The following is a 20216-nucleotide window of genomic DNA, read 5'->3' on the forward strand; positions in this document are numbered from 1 at the left end:
AAAGAAGAAAAAGAAGCCTGAAGGAAGGAGGAGAGATGAGGAGAAACAAATTCGGTTTACCGTTTTAATCTGTGGATTGTTAGAGTAGAGGACCTTGTGCAATTCAGGTAAAATAACCTAATGTTTATATACCAGGACAAATTAGCTAGCAACAGCAAGCTAGCTAGCGAAATTGCCACAAATGTTTAATGCTTTTTGACCTGTCCCCAAATTAATATAATTGGTTCTGAGTTTGTTTTGATATTTCAACCTGCGTGTCCTGGTCGTTTCTGGTGTGGGTGAACAAAATCAACTTGCACATGATGGCGGACGTGTGGTTTGGTCAGCATGTAAGCTGTTGCTTGAAGTTCTACCTCCTACACAGAGTGCGTTGTTTTGGGAGAGGAGCAGAGGGGAAGAGCATCTTTATTATATTTTCCCCTACTGTACTCTACCAAATTAATCTATTATGTGTAAGTACAATAGATTTGGTCCAGTTTTCTGCAAGTACTCATTCAATTGTTGCAAGTGGTTGTACTAAATTATCCTCTAATTGCACAAGTTGCATTTGTTTACATTGTGAACCTAGCTAGTCAATGTAGCTAGCTAGTAGTAGTAGCTTTTTGACTTCAGAAATCTTAGTAAAATAACCAGTGGTGTATGCAACCAAAATCAATTTCATTTCTCATTATTTCAATTCACAAGATGGAATGGGAAAATGTATGGAGTAAAAAGTACAATATTTTCTTAAGGAATGTATAGTAGTAAAAAAGATGAAAAGTAAAGTACAGATACCCCCCCCCCCAAAAAAAAAACGACTTAAGTACTTTACACTACTGCTAAATGTCCATGAATGTTTCTACCTGTCCCCAAATTAATATAGTTGGTGTGGATGGACAAAATCAAAATGCGCACGCGCGTGGCCGGTGTAGTTAGCGTGTGAAGTTCTCTGCGTTCATAGTAGGTTAGGGGTCAGAGGTAGGGGCTCAATACACTGCCACCCAAATCTCGGTCTGTATGTGACTCAAAGTCCTTGAAGCACCGACGAAACTAATGTTTAGTCTGAGGCGGAGTAGCGCTTTCCTCAGCATAATTTCAATGTCACTGTCGTGTCACGGGGAACTACCCACTCCGCTAGCTCGTCGTCTAGGTTCGCTAACGTCAGCTAATTATAATTTACAGAATGTGTTTTCTGAGTTGCTCTGATAACGACTTGAACGTTATTTATTAAATGCATGCATGTATGCATGCCTCCCGCGTTTTCACAATTGAATCATTGCATCATTATTATACGCTATTTTCTAAAGACTTGTACATCTCCCTCTAATTTATCCAGCTAACATTAGCTATTCTGATACTCGGTCTGGATTTTATTCTATCGCGAACGTGTCTGAATATGATCTCTGCACATTTTGTCACACACATTACGCTAGAATAATGAACGCCCGGGAGACAAAATAGTGAAACTCACCAATCACAGATCCAGACAGCAGTACTTTGTCACTCCCTCTTCTCGCGTAGCCTATCAGACCAGCTCGAAAGGAGGGGGCAGGCTTTCAGAAAAAAATCGATTCAAGCGATTCATCAAGAGAGATTTAAACCCGAGGTTTGGGAACGAAGAGTCCTTTTTGGCTGGTTTGTCTGAGGCGGCCAACAGGTCTATTACAGAGTGAAACTGTTACTGAGACAAAAAGACGCACACCATGCCAGCAGCAAGGTAAGGACACTAGACTAGGGAGAGGACCTGATGTGCATTGTGCTATATAGTCTGTAAAGTACATGGTTCAATGCTGAGGTATTCGTCTATCTATGTAGTGGATGGTAGGATGCTGAAATGATGGTGTAGCTGGTCTGGTGGTAGGGAAATTGGCTCACCACTCTAATCTTAAGCGAGCAGATGGAGCGCTTGTTCAGTAGGAACCTGTGTGTATTAAGGGTGGGGTGTCAATGAAACACTGATAATTATTTTATTAAGAACGGGCCAACTCCCTTGAGGCCTATTAACATAGTGTATTAATGAAGACTATAGTAAGTTACATTTTTATTAAAGTGTCACTGCACGCTGATACAATTTGAGAATACAAAATACAGATTTATTAAAACTACATTGTGGACCACTCAAAAAGAGTTTTGAGACACTACAAAACAATCATAATCAAACATTGTACATATTTCCGTTGGCATCATATATAATACATTTAATCCTCTATAGTATATATTAGTATCAGTTATTATACATACATCATTTATAAACATGTATGCAAAACAATTAAGTACAGTAGATGAAAGGAAATTTAGGCACTTATAAAGAAATGTCTCCGTTGGAGGATAAGGTAGCAGGCTTTGGTGCAGGAATTTACGTTATTGTTACCTGATACATTTTCATACTTCTACAAGGTTGTGCAGGAAGCAAACGGCTGAAACGGGAAGGGAATAACTTGAACTTGTCCATCAAGAAACACTTATTTTCGTTTCGCTACGGTGTGCAGTGTGCACTAATGAATACACCCCAGATGTACAGTAGCGAGAGAGAGTTCAACAAGGTTGACCCTGCACAGCCTGTCCGTTTTTCTTAAGGTTGAATATTAAACCTAAGGCGTGTGTGTGAACTGAAGCCTGATTTAATATGCTTATCACTCTGGCACTGTCCCTCAGTGGTGTCAGTCTTTAGACCCATAGCTGAAACTCCCTGACACTCTCACACACATGCAGGCAGGTCTGTTTGTTCAGTCTTCTGTTTTACTATTGGGTCTCAGAGGGGGAGGAGAGGTGGGTAAGCAGAGATGTTGGTTTAGAAACATGTTTGGGATAACGCTTGTCACAAGACTCTACAACTGTTACAGAATCAAGCTTTGTGTTCAACTCATCCCTGGAAGACACACACGCGTGTGTGCACACACACACTGCTATCCTCGATGCTGCCTTTTCGTGAAATATGTCATGTGATGATGCATGAATGAATATAGGGCTTCTATCACATCTGTGTTAACACTATCTGTGTTCAGTCCATATTCTCACCTATTGACGTTAGACTGTTTAGGCCTACCTATAATTCTGCCGTTGCGTGAATGGTACACTTATGGATGGTCAATGGAACGCATAGACTATGTTATTCCACCATATGCATATGACATTTTCTGATGGTTTGTAACAATACAAAACTAATGTTGTGACTGATAATAGTGTGTGTGTGTGTGTGTGTGTGTGTGTGTGTGTGTGTGTTTTACAGCCCTAATTCTCTGTTCGGGATGGGGAACCCCCTGCTGGACATCTCAGCCGTCGTGGACAAGGACTTCCTGGAGAAGTGAGTCGCTGGGGAAGGGGCGTAGGTGGCTTTCACACCTAGTTTGTTAGGACTTTTGTTTTGTTTTTTACTCTGGTGCGTTTACCCCCTATGTTTGGTTCATTTGAGCAGGTGTGAACACCATCTGCACTCTGATGTGCACTACACAAGTGCACAGTTAGTTGCGGTAGTATGTACATGTAGGTAGAGTTATTAAAGGGACTATACATAGATGACAAAAGAGACCAGCAGTGGCGTAAAGAGGGGGGGAGGGGGCATTGCAAATAGTTTGGGTAGCCAGTTGACTAGATGTTCAGGAGTCTTATGGCTTGGGGGTAGAAGCAGTTTAGAAGCCTCTTGGACCTAGACTTGGCGCTCCGGTACCGCTTGCCGTGCGGTAGTAGAGAGAACAGTCTATTACTAGGGTGGCTGGAGTCTTTGACAATTTTTAGGGCCTTCCTCTGACACCGCGTGGTATAGAGGTCCTGGATGGAATCTTGGCCCCAGTGATATACTGGGTCGTTCGCACTACCCTCTGTAGTGCCTTGCGGTCGGAGGCCGAGGATTTGCCGTACCAGGCAGTGATGCAACCAGTCAGAATGCTCTCGATGGTGCAGCTGTAGAACCTTTTAAGGATATGAGGACCCATGCCAAATCTTCTCAGTCTCCTGAGGGGGAATAGGTTTTGTCACGCCCTCTTCACGACTGTCTTGGTGTGCTTGGACCATGTTAGTTTGTTGGTGATGTGGACACCAAGGAACTTGAAGCTCTCAACCTGCTCCACTGCAGCCCCGTCGATGCTCGGCCCTCTTTTTCCTGTAGTCGATATCATCTCCTTTTTCTGGATCACGTTGAGGGAGAGGTTGTTGTCCTGGCACCACACGGCCAAGTCTCTGACCTCCCTATAGGCTGTCTCGTTGTTGTCGGTGATCAGGCCTACCACTGTTGTGTCATCTGCAAATTTAATGATGGCGTTGGAGTCGTGCCTGGCCATGCAGTCATAAGTGAACAGGGAGTACAGGAAGGGACTGAGCATGCACCCCTGAGGGGCCCCTGTGTTGAGAATCAGCGTGGCGGATGTGCTGTTACCTGCCCTTATCACCTGTGGGCGGCCCGTCAGGAAGTCCAGGATCCAGTTGCAAAGGGAGGTGTTTAGTCCAAGGGTCCTTAGCTTATTGATGAGCTTTGAGGGCACTATGGTGTTGAAGGCTGAGCTTGGTTGAAATTGGTTGTTGATCATTATTAGAGAACCATTTTCAAGTCTTTCCATAGATTTTCAAGCAGATTTAAGTTAAAGCTCCCAAGTGGCGATCTAAGGCACTCTATCTCAGTGCAAGACGCGTCACTTCAGTCCCTGGTTCGAATCTAGTCTGTATCACATCCGGCTGTGATTGGGAGTCCCATAGGATGGTGCACAATTGGCCCAGCGTCGTCCAGGTTTGGCCGGGGTTGGCCGTCATTGTAAATTAAAAATGTGTTCTTAACTGACTAGTTAACTAAAATAAAAATACAATTTAAAAAACTAACTCAGCCACACGGTAACATTCACTGTCTTCTTGGTAAGCAACTCCAATGTAGATTTGGCCTTGTATTTTAGGTTATTGTCCTGCTGAATGGTGAATTCATCTCCCAGTCTGGTAGAAAGCAGACTGAACCAGGTTTTCCTCTAGGATCTTTCCTGTGCTTAGCTCCATTCCGTTTCTTTTTTATTCTACAAAAACTTCCCAGCCCTTAACGATTACAAGCATACCTATAACATGATGCGGCCACCACTATCTTTGAAAATATGGAGAGTGGTACTCAGTAATGTGTTTGGGGCAAATGCAATGCAACTCCTTGTCTATAGGACAAAAAGTGAAAAAAAGCCACATTTTTTGCAGTATTACTTTAGTGACTTTTTGCACCAGGATGCATGTTTTGTAGTATTTCTATTCTGTGCAGGCTTCCTTCTTTTCAGCCTGTCAATTAGGTTATTATTGTGGAGTAACTACAATGTTGTTGATCCATCCTCAGTGTTCTCCTATCACAGCTATTAAACTCTAACTGTTTTAAAGTCACCATTGGCCTCATGGTGAAATCCCTGAGCAGTTTCCTTCCTCTCTGGCAACTGAGTTAGGAAGGACACCTGTATCTTTGTAGTGACTGAGTGTATTGATACACCATCCAAGTGTAATTAATAACTTCACCATGCTGAAAGGGATATTCAATGTCTGCTTTTTCTATTTTTACCATCTACCAATAGGTTCCCTTATTTGCGAGGAATTGGAAAACCTCCCTGTTCTTTGTGGTTGAATCTGTGTTTGAAATTCACTGCTTATCTGTATGTGTGGGTTACAGTGATGAGGTAGTCATAAAAAAATCATGTTAAACACTTATTGCACACAGTGAGTCCATGCAACTTATGTGACTCCTGAATGTATTTAGGCTTGCATAACAAAGGGGTTGAATACTTATTGACTCAAGACATTTCAGCTTTTCATTAAGTTATAAAAATGTAGAAAAACATACTTCCAGTGACAAAACATTTTTATTTAATACATTTTAAGTTCAGGCTGTAACACAACAAAATGTGGAAAAAGTAAAGGGGTGTGAGTACTTTCTCAAAAGCACTGTATAACACATGTTTCAATGTAAATTTGGTTGGGTCAACCAAAAAGTTGTTTATTGCAGCTTTTAACCAATGTATGTCAAAATAAATAATTTAGATCCAATAATAAAAACAAATAAACAGTTCTACAACTGAACATCAATAATCAAGAAAGTGCCTGCCCTGCAACAAAATGCTGAGTGATACAGCTTATTTAAGCAATAAGGCCCACGGGGGTGCCGTATATGGTCAATATACCACGGCTAAGGGCTGTTCTTAAGCACGACGCAACGCAGAGTGCCTGGATACAACACTTCACTGTGTTAAGCTGTTTATCTGTTCATGAATAAAAGTTTTTGGAAGTGATCCATGCTAAAGGAGCTCCTTAAACCTAACTTTGACCTCAGATGGATAAGACCCTTTCTTCTTTCTAAGGTTGCTGCCCATATCATTGCAAAGCCTATCTCCAACCTTTTGTAACCTGTTTCTCCTTTCTGGGGAGGTTCCCATTGTTTGGAAGGCAGCCACAGTTTGTCCTTTATTTAAAGGGGGAGATCAAGCTGATCCTAACTTATAGGCCTATTTTTATTTTGCCTTATTTATCAAAAGTGTTGGAAAAACTTGTCAATAATCAACTGACTGACTTTCTTGATGTCTATAGTATTCTCTTGGGTATGCAATCTGGTTTCCGCTCAGGTTGTGGATGTGTCACTGCAACCTTAAAGGCCCTCAATGATGTCACCATTGCCCTCGATTCTAAACAATATTGTGCTGCTATTTTTATTGACTTGGCCAAAGCTTTTGATATGGTAGACCATTCCATTCTTGTGGGCCGGCTAAGGAGTATTGGTGTCTCTGAGGGATCTTTGGCGTGGTTTGCAAACTACCTCTCTCAAAGAGTGCAGTGTATCAAGTCAGAAAATCTGCTGTCTCAGCCACTACCTGTCACCGAGGTAGTACCCCAGGGCTCGATCCTAGGCCCCACGCTCTTCTCAATTTACATCAACAACAACAGTTCAGGCAGTAGGAAGCTCTCTCATTCATTTATTTGCAGATGATACAGTCTTATACTTGGCTGGCCCCTCCCGGATTTTGTGTTAAATGCTCTACAACAAAGCCAACAAGCTTTCTCTACCCATAACCTTGTTCTGAACACCTCCAAAACAACGGTCATGTGGTTTGATAAGAAGAATGCCCCTCTTCCCACAGGTGTTATTACTACCTCTGAGGGTTTAGAGCATGAGGTAGTCACCTCGTTCAAGCAAGCATTGTGTCAAGAAGCAGTGTGGCTTGGTTGGGTTGTGTTTCGGAGGACGCTCTGCTCTCGACCTTCGCCTCTCTCGAGTCCGTACGGGAGTTGCAGCGATGAGACAGGACTGTAACTACCAATTCGATAACTGGGATAAATTGGGGAGAAAAGGCGAGAAACAAAATTTCACCTGGCCTTTTAAGGGAAGCGCTGTTGCCATGGTAACTTGGATACTCCCTGGTCTGTGATTTAAAAAAAATTCAATAAATAAACTTAGACTGCAATGTCTTCCTAGCAGCAGACAGTTGCAACAAACTCAAACTAACATCGAAAAACAACCTAGCATGTGAACTAAATTATTTAACTGGCCAAGAAACACGAGAACAAAGTCACACTTTAGTGGCCTTTCTTGTCATTTCGACCTGCTTCTTTCTAAACGTGGGCTTTGGATTTATTTTATTTTATTGTTCCCAAACGCTCTGTGTGACTACCTGCCAACGTGGCTGGTGAAATATACATTCATACCCGTCAATTACAAAATCTACCCTCATTTTGCTGGTGTTAATTTCCAACCCTGGTGACAATATTATCAAATTGAGAATGAAGAGACTGATGACCAGCGCAGCATGCATTGACTAAGAAGGGAACAGCGCTTACCAAATAGCACTTCTTCCATATCCTCCTACAGAAGTCGATGCAGGACAGATGTTTTGATTGCTATACCCTATCAGAAAGAGAAGATTCCAAGGTTTCTAATTAACCTATTTTTGCCAAACAACTCTACAAATTGTGCTGATGGTCTTTCTGTTTCATAACTTGTTCCTAGAATAACCATGGCTCCATGCCCATGTGAGTACAGGTGACAATCAGCAACAGCTATTTGGGAGTTTATTTTTCTGTTATATTCCATTATATATTTACTGTAAAATATGTGTTGACTGTGGTAGGGCATGGCGCAGCCATAGATTTGCATGGCACAGCCATGCATGGATGAATACAATTATGTAATCACTAATTGTGAATGAAGAACAGGGTGGGCCATTCTATTGTATTAATATTTTCTAATTATATTCTCAAAACAGTTGACCCTTTATCAGTCCACCAAATCCAAGCAGTCTTATTAGTTAACTCTAGGCTTACTTGGAGTAGGTTACACAGTGAGAGCATGCGTCATTTACAATGAGAAGACCAAGACCAATGGATGGACATGCTGCATTAGCGTTACTACAAGATTTGAATGAAAATGACTTTGATGGCGGGGAAGAAATGGATCATGACATCTCTGATTATCCTTCTGATTCGTGCTGAACGGCTTTCCATATCTGGGAAAATATCCATATTGGGCAGCAGGTGAGCGAGTGTTGGATAACGTGGTGATGATGCTTGTGGAACCTTACATTGTCAAGGGGCGAAATGTCACCGTGGACAATTTCTGCACTGTCATTGGCGAACAAGTTGCTTGCAAGAAAACAAGCCTGATCGGCACCATGAACAAAAGAGATGGGAGCTCCCTCCCTTAGTGCAAAATAAGGCAACTGCACAGTAACAGTTTTCCACAACCTAGTTAAATAAAGGTTAAATAAATAAAAATTCAAACAGTGCTTCAGAATGGCAAGCCAACACTCACACTACCAATGCAAAGGCAAGAAATAACATTTGAGTCTTGAGCACCATGCATCCGACAGTTGACTGTTGCCATTGAACGGGACACAACAAAGTGAAAACCGGAGACTATTACACACTACAACAAACAAAGGTATGTCACTATTACATAATACACATGCTCTTCTGTATCACACTTGTTGTTTTTCCTATGAGAAAATTATCCTCACTTTTTTATTCTATTCCATAGGTCGGTGTGGATGTTTTGGATCAGATGGCATGGCTGTACTCGGTGAAAGGTGGAACTTGCCTCTGGCTTGTTGCTGTGTTCTACAACCTGCTTGACTTGGCTGCTATCAACGCACACGTGGTGTTCAAGCAGTAATTTAACAAAACCATGAGCAGGAGAGACTTTATCTGGCACACGGGCTACGTGAGAGACATATGAGGGCCAAGGCAGCAGCAGCAAAGATTCCACGCGAGCCATTGCGCAAGCAAAATTGCACACAGCTCCCGGGGAAGAGAAACTACCAGGTGGGCAGATGCACTCGGAACAGAACCCGCGACACCCGTTTCAGCTGAAAGTGACTTGTTTGTGGGAAGTGTTGCTAGTGAAAGTGACAAAGATTTTTGTCGACTGTTAGGACAAGGGATTGTTACCCCTAAATGAGATCCAACTGTTGTGTGAAGACGCACACCATACTGTAAGCATGAGCGAAGCAAAAATAATTTGTCCAATAACTATTATATAACTAATCACTAATATACTATTTTGACCGCTGTCATATGGACACTTAAATTCATTATAATTCCATTATAACTTTTGTGCTGATTTTCACTATTCACACCCACACTTGGCACTTATACTGATGTTTAGGCTACTGATATTTTCTTCATTGACTGCATATCTTGCTGACCGTGCATCTTGGTTTGAGTATTTTTATTTGTTTTGTCGTTATAAAAATGAGCTTTTACTGTGTTCCAACGTATATTATTTTTCATTCATAGTTGTAACAAAGGCACTCTACAAATAAATTGTATTTGACACTTGAAATTCGTTTTTTTTTTTTTTTTTACATACAGTAACATAATGAAAAAGTTATGTTCTTTCGAATATAAATGTTTCCGGATTGTAATGTTACCTAAGACCTTTTAGAAACTCAACCAAATGATTATTTTTCCAATTGCATATATGTATTACACTGTTAGAATGTTGACATCCAAAAGACATGTCATTGGCTGCTATTGGTACTCGTCTAGGCCCTGCTATTCTACTGGTCAATATATGCATACGGTCATGTCATGGCTCTTTTGAGAATTAAATGCTTAAAGTTATTGTATTTTATGATATTTATCTCAAAGTACTCCTATAGTGTAAAATACACATTACATTTACATTTAAGTCATTTAGCAGACGCTCTTATCCAGAGCGACTTACAAATTGGGAAAAGTCAGGGACAGGTAGGTTAAAGGTTTTTATTGAAATTAAGTTATTGAAATTACTAAATTGAAAACGGTCAGATTGACCATCTTGGCGGTTCTACTATCTTTTGGTATTTTTTTCATTAGTCCACTGTTGATACAGTCCCAAAATGTTTTGAATGTCAGCAGTCAAGTTTTCCAGATATAGGATTTAAATTTTCACTGCGTTTTGCATCATGATGATACAATTTGCATTATCATGTGGCAAGTGAAACTTTGCTTCTTGAAAATTTCAATATCTTTAAAAATTCAATATCTTTAAAACCTGACTGTTGACATGCAAAACATACCACAAGATAGTTTGAGTAGTAGTTTAAGCCTACCTATCACACTGTCCACTTGAAATGAATGTAGCCAACAGAGTCCGGTAATAACCAGGCAATTGATTTTGATTTAAACAATATTTATTATTCAACAGCTTATACTTTGTCAGTACAACTTTTTATATAACCATCCAGAATTAAGCATAAAGGCTAACTATGATGCTATAATTCTACATGGCTTGACCTAGCAATTTGAAAATAGGTTTGAAATATAGCTCTCCCTTTGTTGAAAAAAGCAAACATAATTGTTCATGGATAGCCTCCCATAATTCAAACAATGAAAATACCAAGGCATGCCTATTTTCTTTACTTCCACCACCTATAAAAACAGAGGAATTCACCTCATCTCAATGTTTTGAGATGCTAACATGAATTGACCAGGTAGATAACCTCTTCCAAAGAAGTCACACATTTATATCTTACAATTATTTGTCTACAAAGCACTCTAGATTGGGAGGAATAGACTAAGTACTGTGACAACCAGCCCTGGTCTCCCCTATTCACAGCAATCAGCGGTTATTGCGTTTCCTCCCGCATGTTGTTGCTGTCTTTTATATTCATACCCAACCTTTTGGACAGACACCACACCCACACGCACCTGAGTGGTTGGAAGCGGCAACGGTCAGCCACTGAGCAGGTCAGGGTAACAGATGATCCATCCTCAAAGCCACAAACTGCAGTAGGTGGCCCCTTCTCTGAAATATATTTTCTTAGTTAACAAAATGTTAGAAACAGTAAGCCTACATGTTACACAAACCTTTTTTTGGGGGGGGGGGGGGCAGTTTTGGAAATGCTATATTGTAAAACTGAATAAACAGAAACTGACTTGAACTGGAAGTTTGGAACAAGAACCCTTCGGCCCACAAAAGCTACCTGCTCCGCCTCAGTTGCTAGCTACCACTTACCCAGTCTACCCTGACTGAGACCATGCCCCAGTGCCCCACAGTGTGCGTGGAAGGAAGTGTCCTGTACTGACACGTAGGGCTGACCGTCCAATCATTCCAAAAGGCCAGGGCCAAACTATTTCCCTGGCCTCATTTCTCACCACTCTCCCCCACTCCTCGCCCTCTCTTCATCCCCCCCTCCCTCACCCCTGTCCTATCAGTGGCATCTTGGCTGGCATGGGCTCAGAGATGTCACATGTACACTACCAGTCAAAAATGTAGAACACCTACTCATTCAAGGGCTTTTCTTTATTTTTACTATTTTCTACATTGTGAAATAATAGCGAAGACATCAAACTTTGAAATAACGCTAATGGAATCATGTAATATTTTAGATTCTTCAAAGTAGCCACCCTTTGACTTGATGACAGCTTTGCACACGCTTGGCATTCTCTCAACCAGCTTCATGAGGTAGTTACCTGGAATGCATTTCAATTAACCTCTCTGGCGCATGTGGGACGAATTCGTCCCACCTACGTAACAGCCACTTCAATCCAGTGGCGCGATTTTTGAATCGTTTGAAATACTATTACTTCAATTTCTCAAACATATGACTATTTTACAGCTATTTAAAGACAATCTCGTTAATCTAACCACACTGTCCGATTTCAAAAAGGCTTTACAACGAAAGCAAAACATTAGATTATGTCAGGAGAGTACCCAGCCAGAAATAATCAGACACCCATTTTTCAAGCTAGCATATCATGTCACATAAACCCAAACCACAGCTAAATGCAGCACTAACCTTTTATGATCTTCATCAGATGACACACCTAGGACATTATGTTATACAATACATGCATGTCTGTTCAATAAAGTTCATATTTATATCAAAAACCAGCTTTTTACATTAGCATGTGACGTTCAGAAAAAGCATACCCCCCGCAAACTTCCGGGGAATTTACTAACAGTTTGCTAAATTACTCACGATAAACGTTCACAAAAAGCATAACAATTATTTTAAGAATTATAGATACATTACTCCTCTATGCACTCGATATGTCCGATTTTAAAATAGCTTTTCGGATGAAGCACATTTTGCAATAATCTAAGTACATAGCCCGGCATCACAGGGCTAGCTATTTAGACACCCACCCAGGTCAGCCTCCACCAAAATCACATTTCCTATAAGAAAAATGTTCTTACCTTGCTTGTTCTTCGTCAGAATACACTGCCAGGACTTCTACTTCAATAACAAATGTAGGTTTGGTCCCAAATAATCCATCGTTATATCCAAACAGCGACGTTTTGTTCGTGAGTTCTAGACACTATCAGAATGCTACATCACGGTCTCGCGCATGGCGCATTGGCGTGACAAAAAATGTCTAAATATTCCATTACCGTACTTCGAAGCATGTCAACCGCTGTTTAAAACCAATTTTTATGCCATTTATCTCGTAGAAAAGCGATAATATTCCGACCGGGAATCTGCAATGAGCCTAAAGAGCCGAATTAAATTTCTCCACGGGGGCGAATCGTGCACGCGCCTCATTCAATGGTCCTCTGATCCGCCACTTACCAAAGGCGATAATGTGTTTCAGCCTGAGGCTGCCTCGTCAACCTTCAGGTTTTTCGCGGGTTCTGAGAGCCTATTGAAGCCCTGGGAATTGTCACGTTACAGCTAAGATCCTTACTTTTCAATAAACAGATGCAAGACGCACGACTCCTTGTCAGACAGGCCACTTCCTGCATGAAACCTTGTCAGGTTTTTGCCTGCCATAGGAGTTCTGTTATACTCACAGACACCATTCAAACAGTTTTAGAAACTTTAGGGTGTTTTCTATCCAAACCTGAACAATAATATGCATATTCTAGCTTCTGAGTTGGTGTAGGAGGCAGTTAAAAATGGGCACATATTTTTTCCAAAATTCTCAATACTGCCCCCTAGCCCAAACAGGTTAACAGGTGTGCCTTAAAAGTTAATTTGTTAATGCGTTTGAGCCAATCAGTTGTGTTGTGAGAAGGTGTGTGTGTGGGGGGGGGGGGGGTGTATACAGAAGATAGCCAGCCCTATTTGGCAAAAGACCAAGTTCATATTATGGCAAAAACAGCTCAAATAAGCAAAGACAAACGACAGTCCATCATTACTTTAAGACATGAAGGTCAGTCAATACGGAACATTTCAAGGACTTTGAAGGTTTCTTCAAGTGCAGTCACAAAAACCAAGTGCTATGATGAAACTGGCTCTCACGAGGACCGCCACAGGAATGGAAGACCCAGAGTTACCTCTGCTGTAGAAGATATGTTCATTAGAGTTACCAGCCTCAGAAATTGCAGCCCAAATAAATGCTTCAGAGTTCAAGTAACAGACATATCTCAACATCAACTGTTCAGAGGAGGCTGTGTGAATCAGGCCTTCATGGTCGAATATCTGCAAAGAAACCACTACTAAAGGACACCAATAAGAAGAAGAGACTTGCTTGGGCCAAGAAACACGAGCAATGGACATTAGACCGGTGGAAATGTGTCCTTTGGTCTGGAGTCCAAATTGGAGATTTTTGGTTCCAAACGCTGTGTCTTTGTGAGATGTGGTGTGGGTGAACGGATGATCTCTGCATGTGTATTTCCCACAGTAAAGCATGGAGGAGGAGTTGTTATGGTGTGGGGTGTTTTGCTGTTGACACTGTCTGCGATTTATTTAGAATTCAAGGCACACTTAACCAGCATGGCTACCAAAGCATTCTGCAGCGATATCCCATCTGGTTTGGGCTTAGTGGGACTGTCATTTGTCTCTCAACAGGACAATGACCCAACACACCTCCAGGCTGTGTAAGGGCTATTTGACCAAGAAGGAGAGTGATGGAGTGCTGCATGAGATAACCTTGCCTCCACAATCCCCTGACCTCAAACCAATTGAGATGGTTTGGTATGAGTCGGACCGCAGAGTGAAGGAAAAGCAGCCAACAAGTGCTCAGCATATGTGGGAACTCCTTCAAGACTGTTGGAAAAGTATTCCAGGTGAAGCTGGTTGAGAGAATGCCAAGAGTGTGCAAAGCTGTCATCAAGGCAAAGGGTGGCTACTTTGAAGAATTTCAAATATAAAATATATTTTGATTTGTTTAACGTGTTTCTTGGCCCAATCAAGTCTCTTCTTGTTATTGGTGTCCTTTAGTAGTGGTTTCTTTGCAGCAATTCGACCATGAAGACCTGATCCACACACTCTCCTCTGAACAATTGATGTTGAGATGTGTCTGTTACTTGAACTCTGAAGCGTTTATTTGGGCTGCAATTTCTGGGGGTGGTAACTCGTAATGAACTTATCCTTTGCAGCAGAGGTAACTCTGGGTCTTACATTCCTGTGGCGGTCCTCATGAGAGTCAGTTTCATCATAGCACTTGATGGTTTTTGCAACTGCTCTTGAAGAAACTTTCAAAGTTCTTGAAATGTTCCGTATTGACTGACCTTCATGTCGTAAAGTAATGATGGACTGTCGTTTCTCTTTCCTTATTTGAGCTGTTCTTGCCATAATATGTACTTGGTATTTTACCAAATAGGACTGTCTTCTGTATGCCAACCCTACCTTGTCACAACACAACTGATTTGCTCAAACGCATTAAGAAGGAAAGAAATTCCACAAATGAACTTTTAAGAAGGCACACCTGTTAATTGAAATGCATTCCAGGTGACTACCTCATGAAACTAGTTGAGAGAATGCCAAGAGTGTGCAAAGCTGTCATCGAAGCATAGGGTGGCTATTTGAAGAATCTCAAATATAAAATATATTTTGATTTGTTTAACCCTTGTTTGGTTACTACATGATTCCATATGTGTTATTTCATAGTTTTGATGTCTTCACTATTATTCTACAATGTAGAAAATAGTAAAACATTAAGAAAAACACTTGAATGAGTAGGTGTTCTAAAACTTTTGACCGGTAGTGTATGTGTGAGATATAGCTAGCAGGCTGGCACGGAGATGGCCAAAGTAAGGGACCAGATTGCGTGTGTGTCACCAAATGAAGAGAAAAGGGGAGAGATGATGAGTGCAGAGTGGAGGAAATGTATCTGGACTGAAGCAGTGGGGTTACTGGCCTGCTACACTAGACCTGTAACTTTTTCCGAGCGTGAGACGCTCCTCGATGCACTGGTGTAGCTCCTATGTTGGGGTAGTAGCTGTATGTAGTGAGAGCATGTTAAGGGTTAGTGGTGTTTGGATAAAGTTTTTATAGGTTTAATTAGTGTTTAGTAGTTGTATGTAGTGGGAGCGGATCAAAGGGCTCTGCTAGATTACAGCCCCGAGACCAGTCTGTCTCAGACCACTTGCGTAAACAATGGATTAGAACTAGAATGGACCAAACCTTGAACATTCTTTGGTTTTATGGAACAATAATATTAGTCTAGACTCACATTCAACACACACACACACACACACACACGCACACACGCACACACACACACACAAAAACAAGCTGATAAATCCAGAGAGAGCTGTGGTGTGAAGTAATCAACTAGATCCTGATCAAAGTGGAGTGGGTTTTAATCACCTCGTTGTGTGCGTATGTATATAATCAGAGGGGATTTCTCAGTGTGTCGTAGAAAATGACATTTAAAGGGCACAGACTCAGACTTTGTTCTCTGAAGCGCTCCTGTTTTTTCATCCTCAATGACTGAAAGATACTCATCTCTTTCTTTTGTTCCCTCTCCCCCCTTTCCCGCCCCTTCTCTCTCGCTCTCTCTCTCTCAGGTACGGTCTGAAGCCCAACGACCAGATCCTGGCAGAGGACAAGCATAAAGCATTGTGGGTACCTCCTACCACTCACATTAATTCAATCAATCATTCAACATCGTCCGAGGTTCATCTAAAGTCTCAGTTGCCTCACATTTGCCTTATTTCTTTGTTGCATGAAGAAGTGTTTTTCCATTTTAAAGTCCTGATTGACTGTTGTCGCTGTTCAGGCACACACGCACACATATAGGGTCCGTAAGTTCACACACTGAGCTGTTCTCTTTCCTGGAGTGGGCTAGACAGAACAGACATGTTCTAGAATTCACCAGGATGAGTCTAGCCAATGATGGGGCAGGAGGTTTAGAACTAGCCAATAGAAGGGCAAGAGGCCTAACCTCCCCCTCCCTCCGGGCCAAAGCAGTTTGAGGAAGAAAGTCTACCTTTAACCACATAGAGATAAGAAGACAGCTGAGGTGAAGGAAAGGACCGTGGAGGTTTCCCCCATGGTTCAGTAGGGTACAACCAACATTGTATTCAGATCAGATCCGTATATCATATGAATGTTGTACCATAAAACATTGAGCACTTCTTTTGGCGTTGGGAGATTAATTTGGCATGTAGCTAGCTAGCTTAGCATTTAGCTTGCTTCATCAGATATTAGGCTTTTGGAAAAAGCTTGACATCAGCAAGTTCTCGTCCTGGCAAAGTTGTCAGTCGGACTACTGTCATCACCATTATAGATGGCAAGCAAATCAAGCAATATTTTGATATAGCCATCTAGTTTATTTCCTGAAAGTTAGCTTGTTAACTACCCTACCGGTCAAAAGTTTTAGAACACCTACTCGTTCAAGGGTTATTCTTAATTTTTTATTATTTTCTACATTGTAGAATAATAGTGAAGACATCAGAACTATGAAATAATACACATGGAAACATGTAGTAACCAAAAAAGTGTTAAACAAACATTAAGAAGGAAAGAAATTCCACAAATGAACTTTGAAGTAGGCACACATGTTAATTCAAATGCATTCAGGTGACTACCTAATGACCTCATGAAGCTGGTTGAGAGAATGCCAAGAGTGTGCAAAGCAGTCATTAGTTCTACTTACCACTATGTTTAGCCAACTGTACAAAGTTTATACCGGTACATTGCAAAGTAAACATTATCAGCCAACAGTACATCGGCAAATGCACCCTTCTGCTGCTTGACAGGCAGGGCCCACAAAGGATGGAAAATTAACCTAAACCACTCAGACTTGTCAGGTATAGTTCACTTTTATTTTATATCACTCAAATATCAAATTAATGGTGGCTGATATCGTGAGGCTACCCTCACGTATCTGAAATTGCACGATCAATTGATATTTACTGATCATGAAAAGCATGCAGTTACTTGCTGTATAATTCTGATGATAGAGCTAAATGTGTGCAATTGTTTTGCGTGAAGTAATTGGAAATGTGTAGTTCTGGCTATGCTCTTCAATAGGTGATTATATTCCAACTAAATATTTAACATTTATTTAACAATCCCCTGAAAACGACACACAGTTGTCAATAGTTTTAGCGGAGCTGGGGGTCTCCTTGCCCTCCAGCAGGCAAATTATTGATAAGGACCTATGAACTAAGCGTCTCAGAGAAGGAGTGCTGATTTGGGATCAGTTTTGCCAATTAGATCACAATTAATACTATTACATGAACACGGGGAACCTGATCCTAGATCAGCACTCTTAGGGGGCTTTCACGTTGAATTGTTTTGGAGCGTTTCTTTTACAACTCTAGTGCGTTTCCCCCCAAATTCGGTTTGTTTGGACTGGTGTGAACACTATCACACTCGGGAGCGCACTAAACAATGCACCGTGGTTCACTGCAGGTGAGAACGAATGATTGGTTGCAAAATGCATGCATCATCATAACTTGACATCTCTGAAACATTCTGTGAGTAGAAGCGCATTTATGAGCGCATCCGATTAGGGGCGATGTGGGCTATAATGGGAATATAAGTTACTGAATAGCCTATTCACATTGCAGTTGGAGTGGTTATTGCTCAGTTTCCTCCCACATGTTGTTGGAAGACCAAAGCGAAAGTATTATGAAGATTGGGATACGCAAGTGATGCTTCATGATGCTCATAGATGGATTTAACGTGAGCATTTTTTCCAATAAACAAATTACTTGCATGGACACGTGGTTTTTGTTTAGGAATTTTTGTTAGTTTGACATTTGGCTTTGTGAAATCAACCGGACCAAAAAAAAGAAATACAATGTAACAAATAATCGGACTCTGATTCAAACTATAGCTCAAAACTATGTGGGAAAGCCCTTACTCTGAGATGTTTGATTCATTCTGCCCCAGAAAATCTGTACATAATTAGTATATTTGGATCATGTCCAGACAGAGGGAGCAACAGTCTCAGCTGTGCAGAGTTTTGTTGTAGCCTTGGGAGTTTCCCTCCCCACCAATCCAGGCATTCTTATTGGTCGAGGAGAAACGTCTCACTGCAGGAGGCGTATTGAGACTAAGAAGTGTAACATTCATGACGTTGCAGATATAAATTAGTTGATTTATTCTACTCTTCAGACAATTATATATGTTCTACACAATACATTTCTATCTGAACGTTTTGTAACTTTGTGTCATTCTGAACGGACCCGATGTTTAGGTGTTTGAGCTGTGTCCTAGGTGTGCTGGCCCCCTTCCCCCCAGCCTTAGTCCATTCCTGTCCAGATGTTTGAGTTGTGACCAATACTGACCTCAGCTGTTCTGTTAGCCAACAACCACCCTGCTCTAGTTGAGTCAGCAGACAGACTGGTCAGATAACAAACCACTAAGGTTGGGAAATAGCTGTGCTGGAGTGGGAAGGCCTCTGATTCACTCCTGTGCGCCTCTCTCAGCCAATGGCACAAACAGTCTCGCAAAATCTCATCCTCACCTCCTTAGTTCTGTGTTCTGCTGGGCCATCCCTATTTTAGTCCGTTTAACATGCATCCCCCCATTCATACACACGTGGACCCGCACATGCACGCACGCAAACACCTACCTCTCTCCCCCTCTACCGTCCCCTCTCCATCTCTCACACTCTCTTTCTCTGTCTGTCTGTGTGTGTTATCAGTAGGTGATAAGGCTCCTATATATAGAGAACAGAACATGTTACTTGGAGCTACTGGGGCCATAATGGTCTTTAGCTCTGTCTCAGAAGAAAATATTATGTTTCTCAAACCATATGTACTGAATCATCGTAAAGCTTGAAACCATATAACAAACGTTTCCCTGTTGTCTTAAACATTGTACGTGCATGTGTGTTGTAGGTTTGATGAGATTGTCAAAAAGTTTAAAGTAGAGTACCATGCCGGAGGAGCTACACAGAATTCTATAAAAATCGCCCAGGTATGACACACACACATTTAGTCATTACACTATCCCACTGTACCTTTTTCAAAATGTGTAAAGGTTGCCCAGGTATGTTTCATTCACACACACACCACACGCTCTAACCTACTTGAACACACACACAGTGGATGATCCAGGATCCCCACAAGGTGTGTACGTTCTTCGGCTGTATCGGAGAGGATAAGTTTGGGGAGATTCTGAAGCAGAAGTCAGAGGAGGCCCACGTGGATGCCTACTACTATGAGCAGACAGAGGAGCCTACAGGGACCTGCGCCGCATGTATCACCGGAGACAACAGGTAAACACGTCACTCTCTCACTCTCAAAATACACACATACACACACTCCAAGGACAACAGGTCAAGACTCCACTCCATCTACAGTGGCATGAAAAAGTATGTGAACCCTTTGGAATTACCTGGATTTCTGCATAAATTGGTCATAAAATTTGATCTGATCTTCATCTTAGTCACAACAATAGACAAACACAATGTGCTTAAACTAATAACACACTAATTATTGTACATTCATTTGAACATTCACAGTGTAGGTTGGAAAAAGTATGTGAACCCCTCGGCTAATGACTTTTCCAAAAGCTAATTGGCGTCTGGAGTCAGCTAACCTGGAGTCCAATCAATGAGACGAGATTGGAGATGTTGATTAGAGTTGCCCTGCCCTATAAAAAAACACAACATTTGAGTTTGCTATTCACAAG

General features: G+C 41.5%; 1 protein-coding gene across 2 annotated transcripts in view; it reads left to right on the forward strand.

The window, feature by feature from the left end:
- The window catches only part of adka (adenosine kinase a), a 56003-nt gene that overhangs the window by 24662 nt on the left and 11125 nt on the right, over positions 1–20216 (forward strand). The window contains exons 1-5 of one of the 2 annotated variants that reach the window (XM_029753367.1): positions 1566–1696; positions 3209–3283; positions 16133–16186; positions 19421–19499; positions 19628–19800. In XM_029753367.1, the coding sequence (XP_029609227.1) occupies positions 1683–1696; positions 3209–3283; positions 16133–16186; positions 19421–19499; positions 19628–19800 (395 nt within the window). In that variant the 5' untranslated portion in view covers positions 1566–1682. Of the gene's footprint in view, positions 1–1565; positions 1697–3208; positions 3284–16132; positions 16187–19420; positions 19500–19627; positions 19801–20216 lie in introns of those variants that run through there. The other variant, XM_029753366.1, reaches the window with a different exon arrangement.

The sequence above is a fragment of the Salmo trutta genome, chromosome 5 (assembly GCF_901001165.1).
Source record: "Salmo trutta chromosome 5, fSalTru1.1, whole genome shotgun sequence".
In the NCBI taxonomy this organism is placed as follows: domain Eukaryota; kingdom Metazoa; phylum Chordata; class Actinopteri; order Salmoniformes; family Salmonidae; genus Salmo; species Salmo trutta.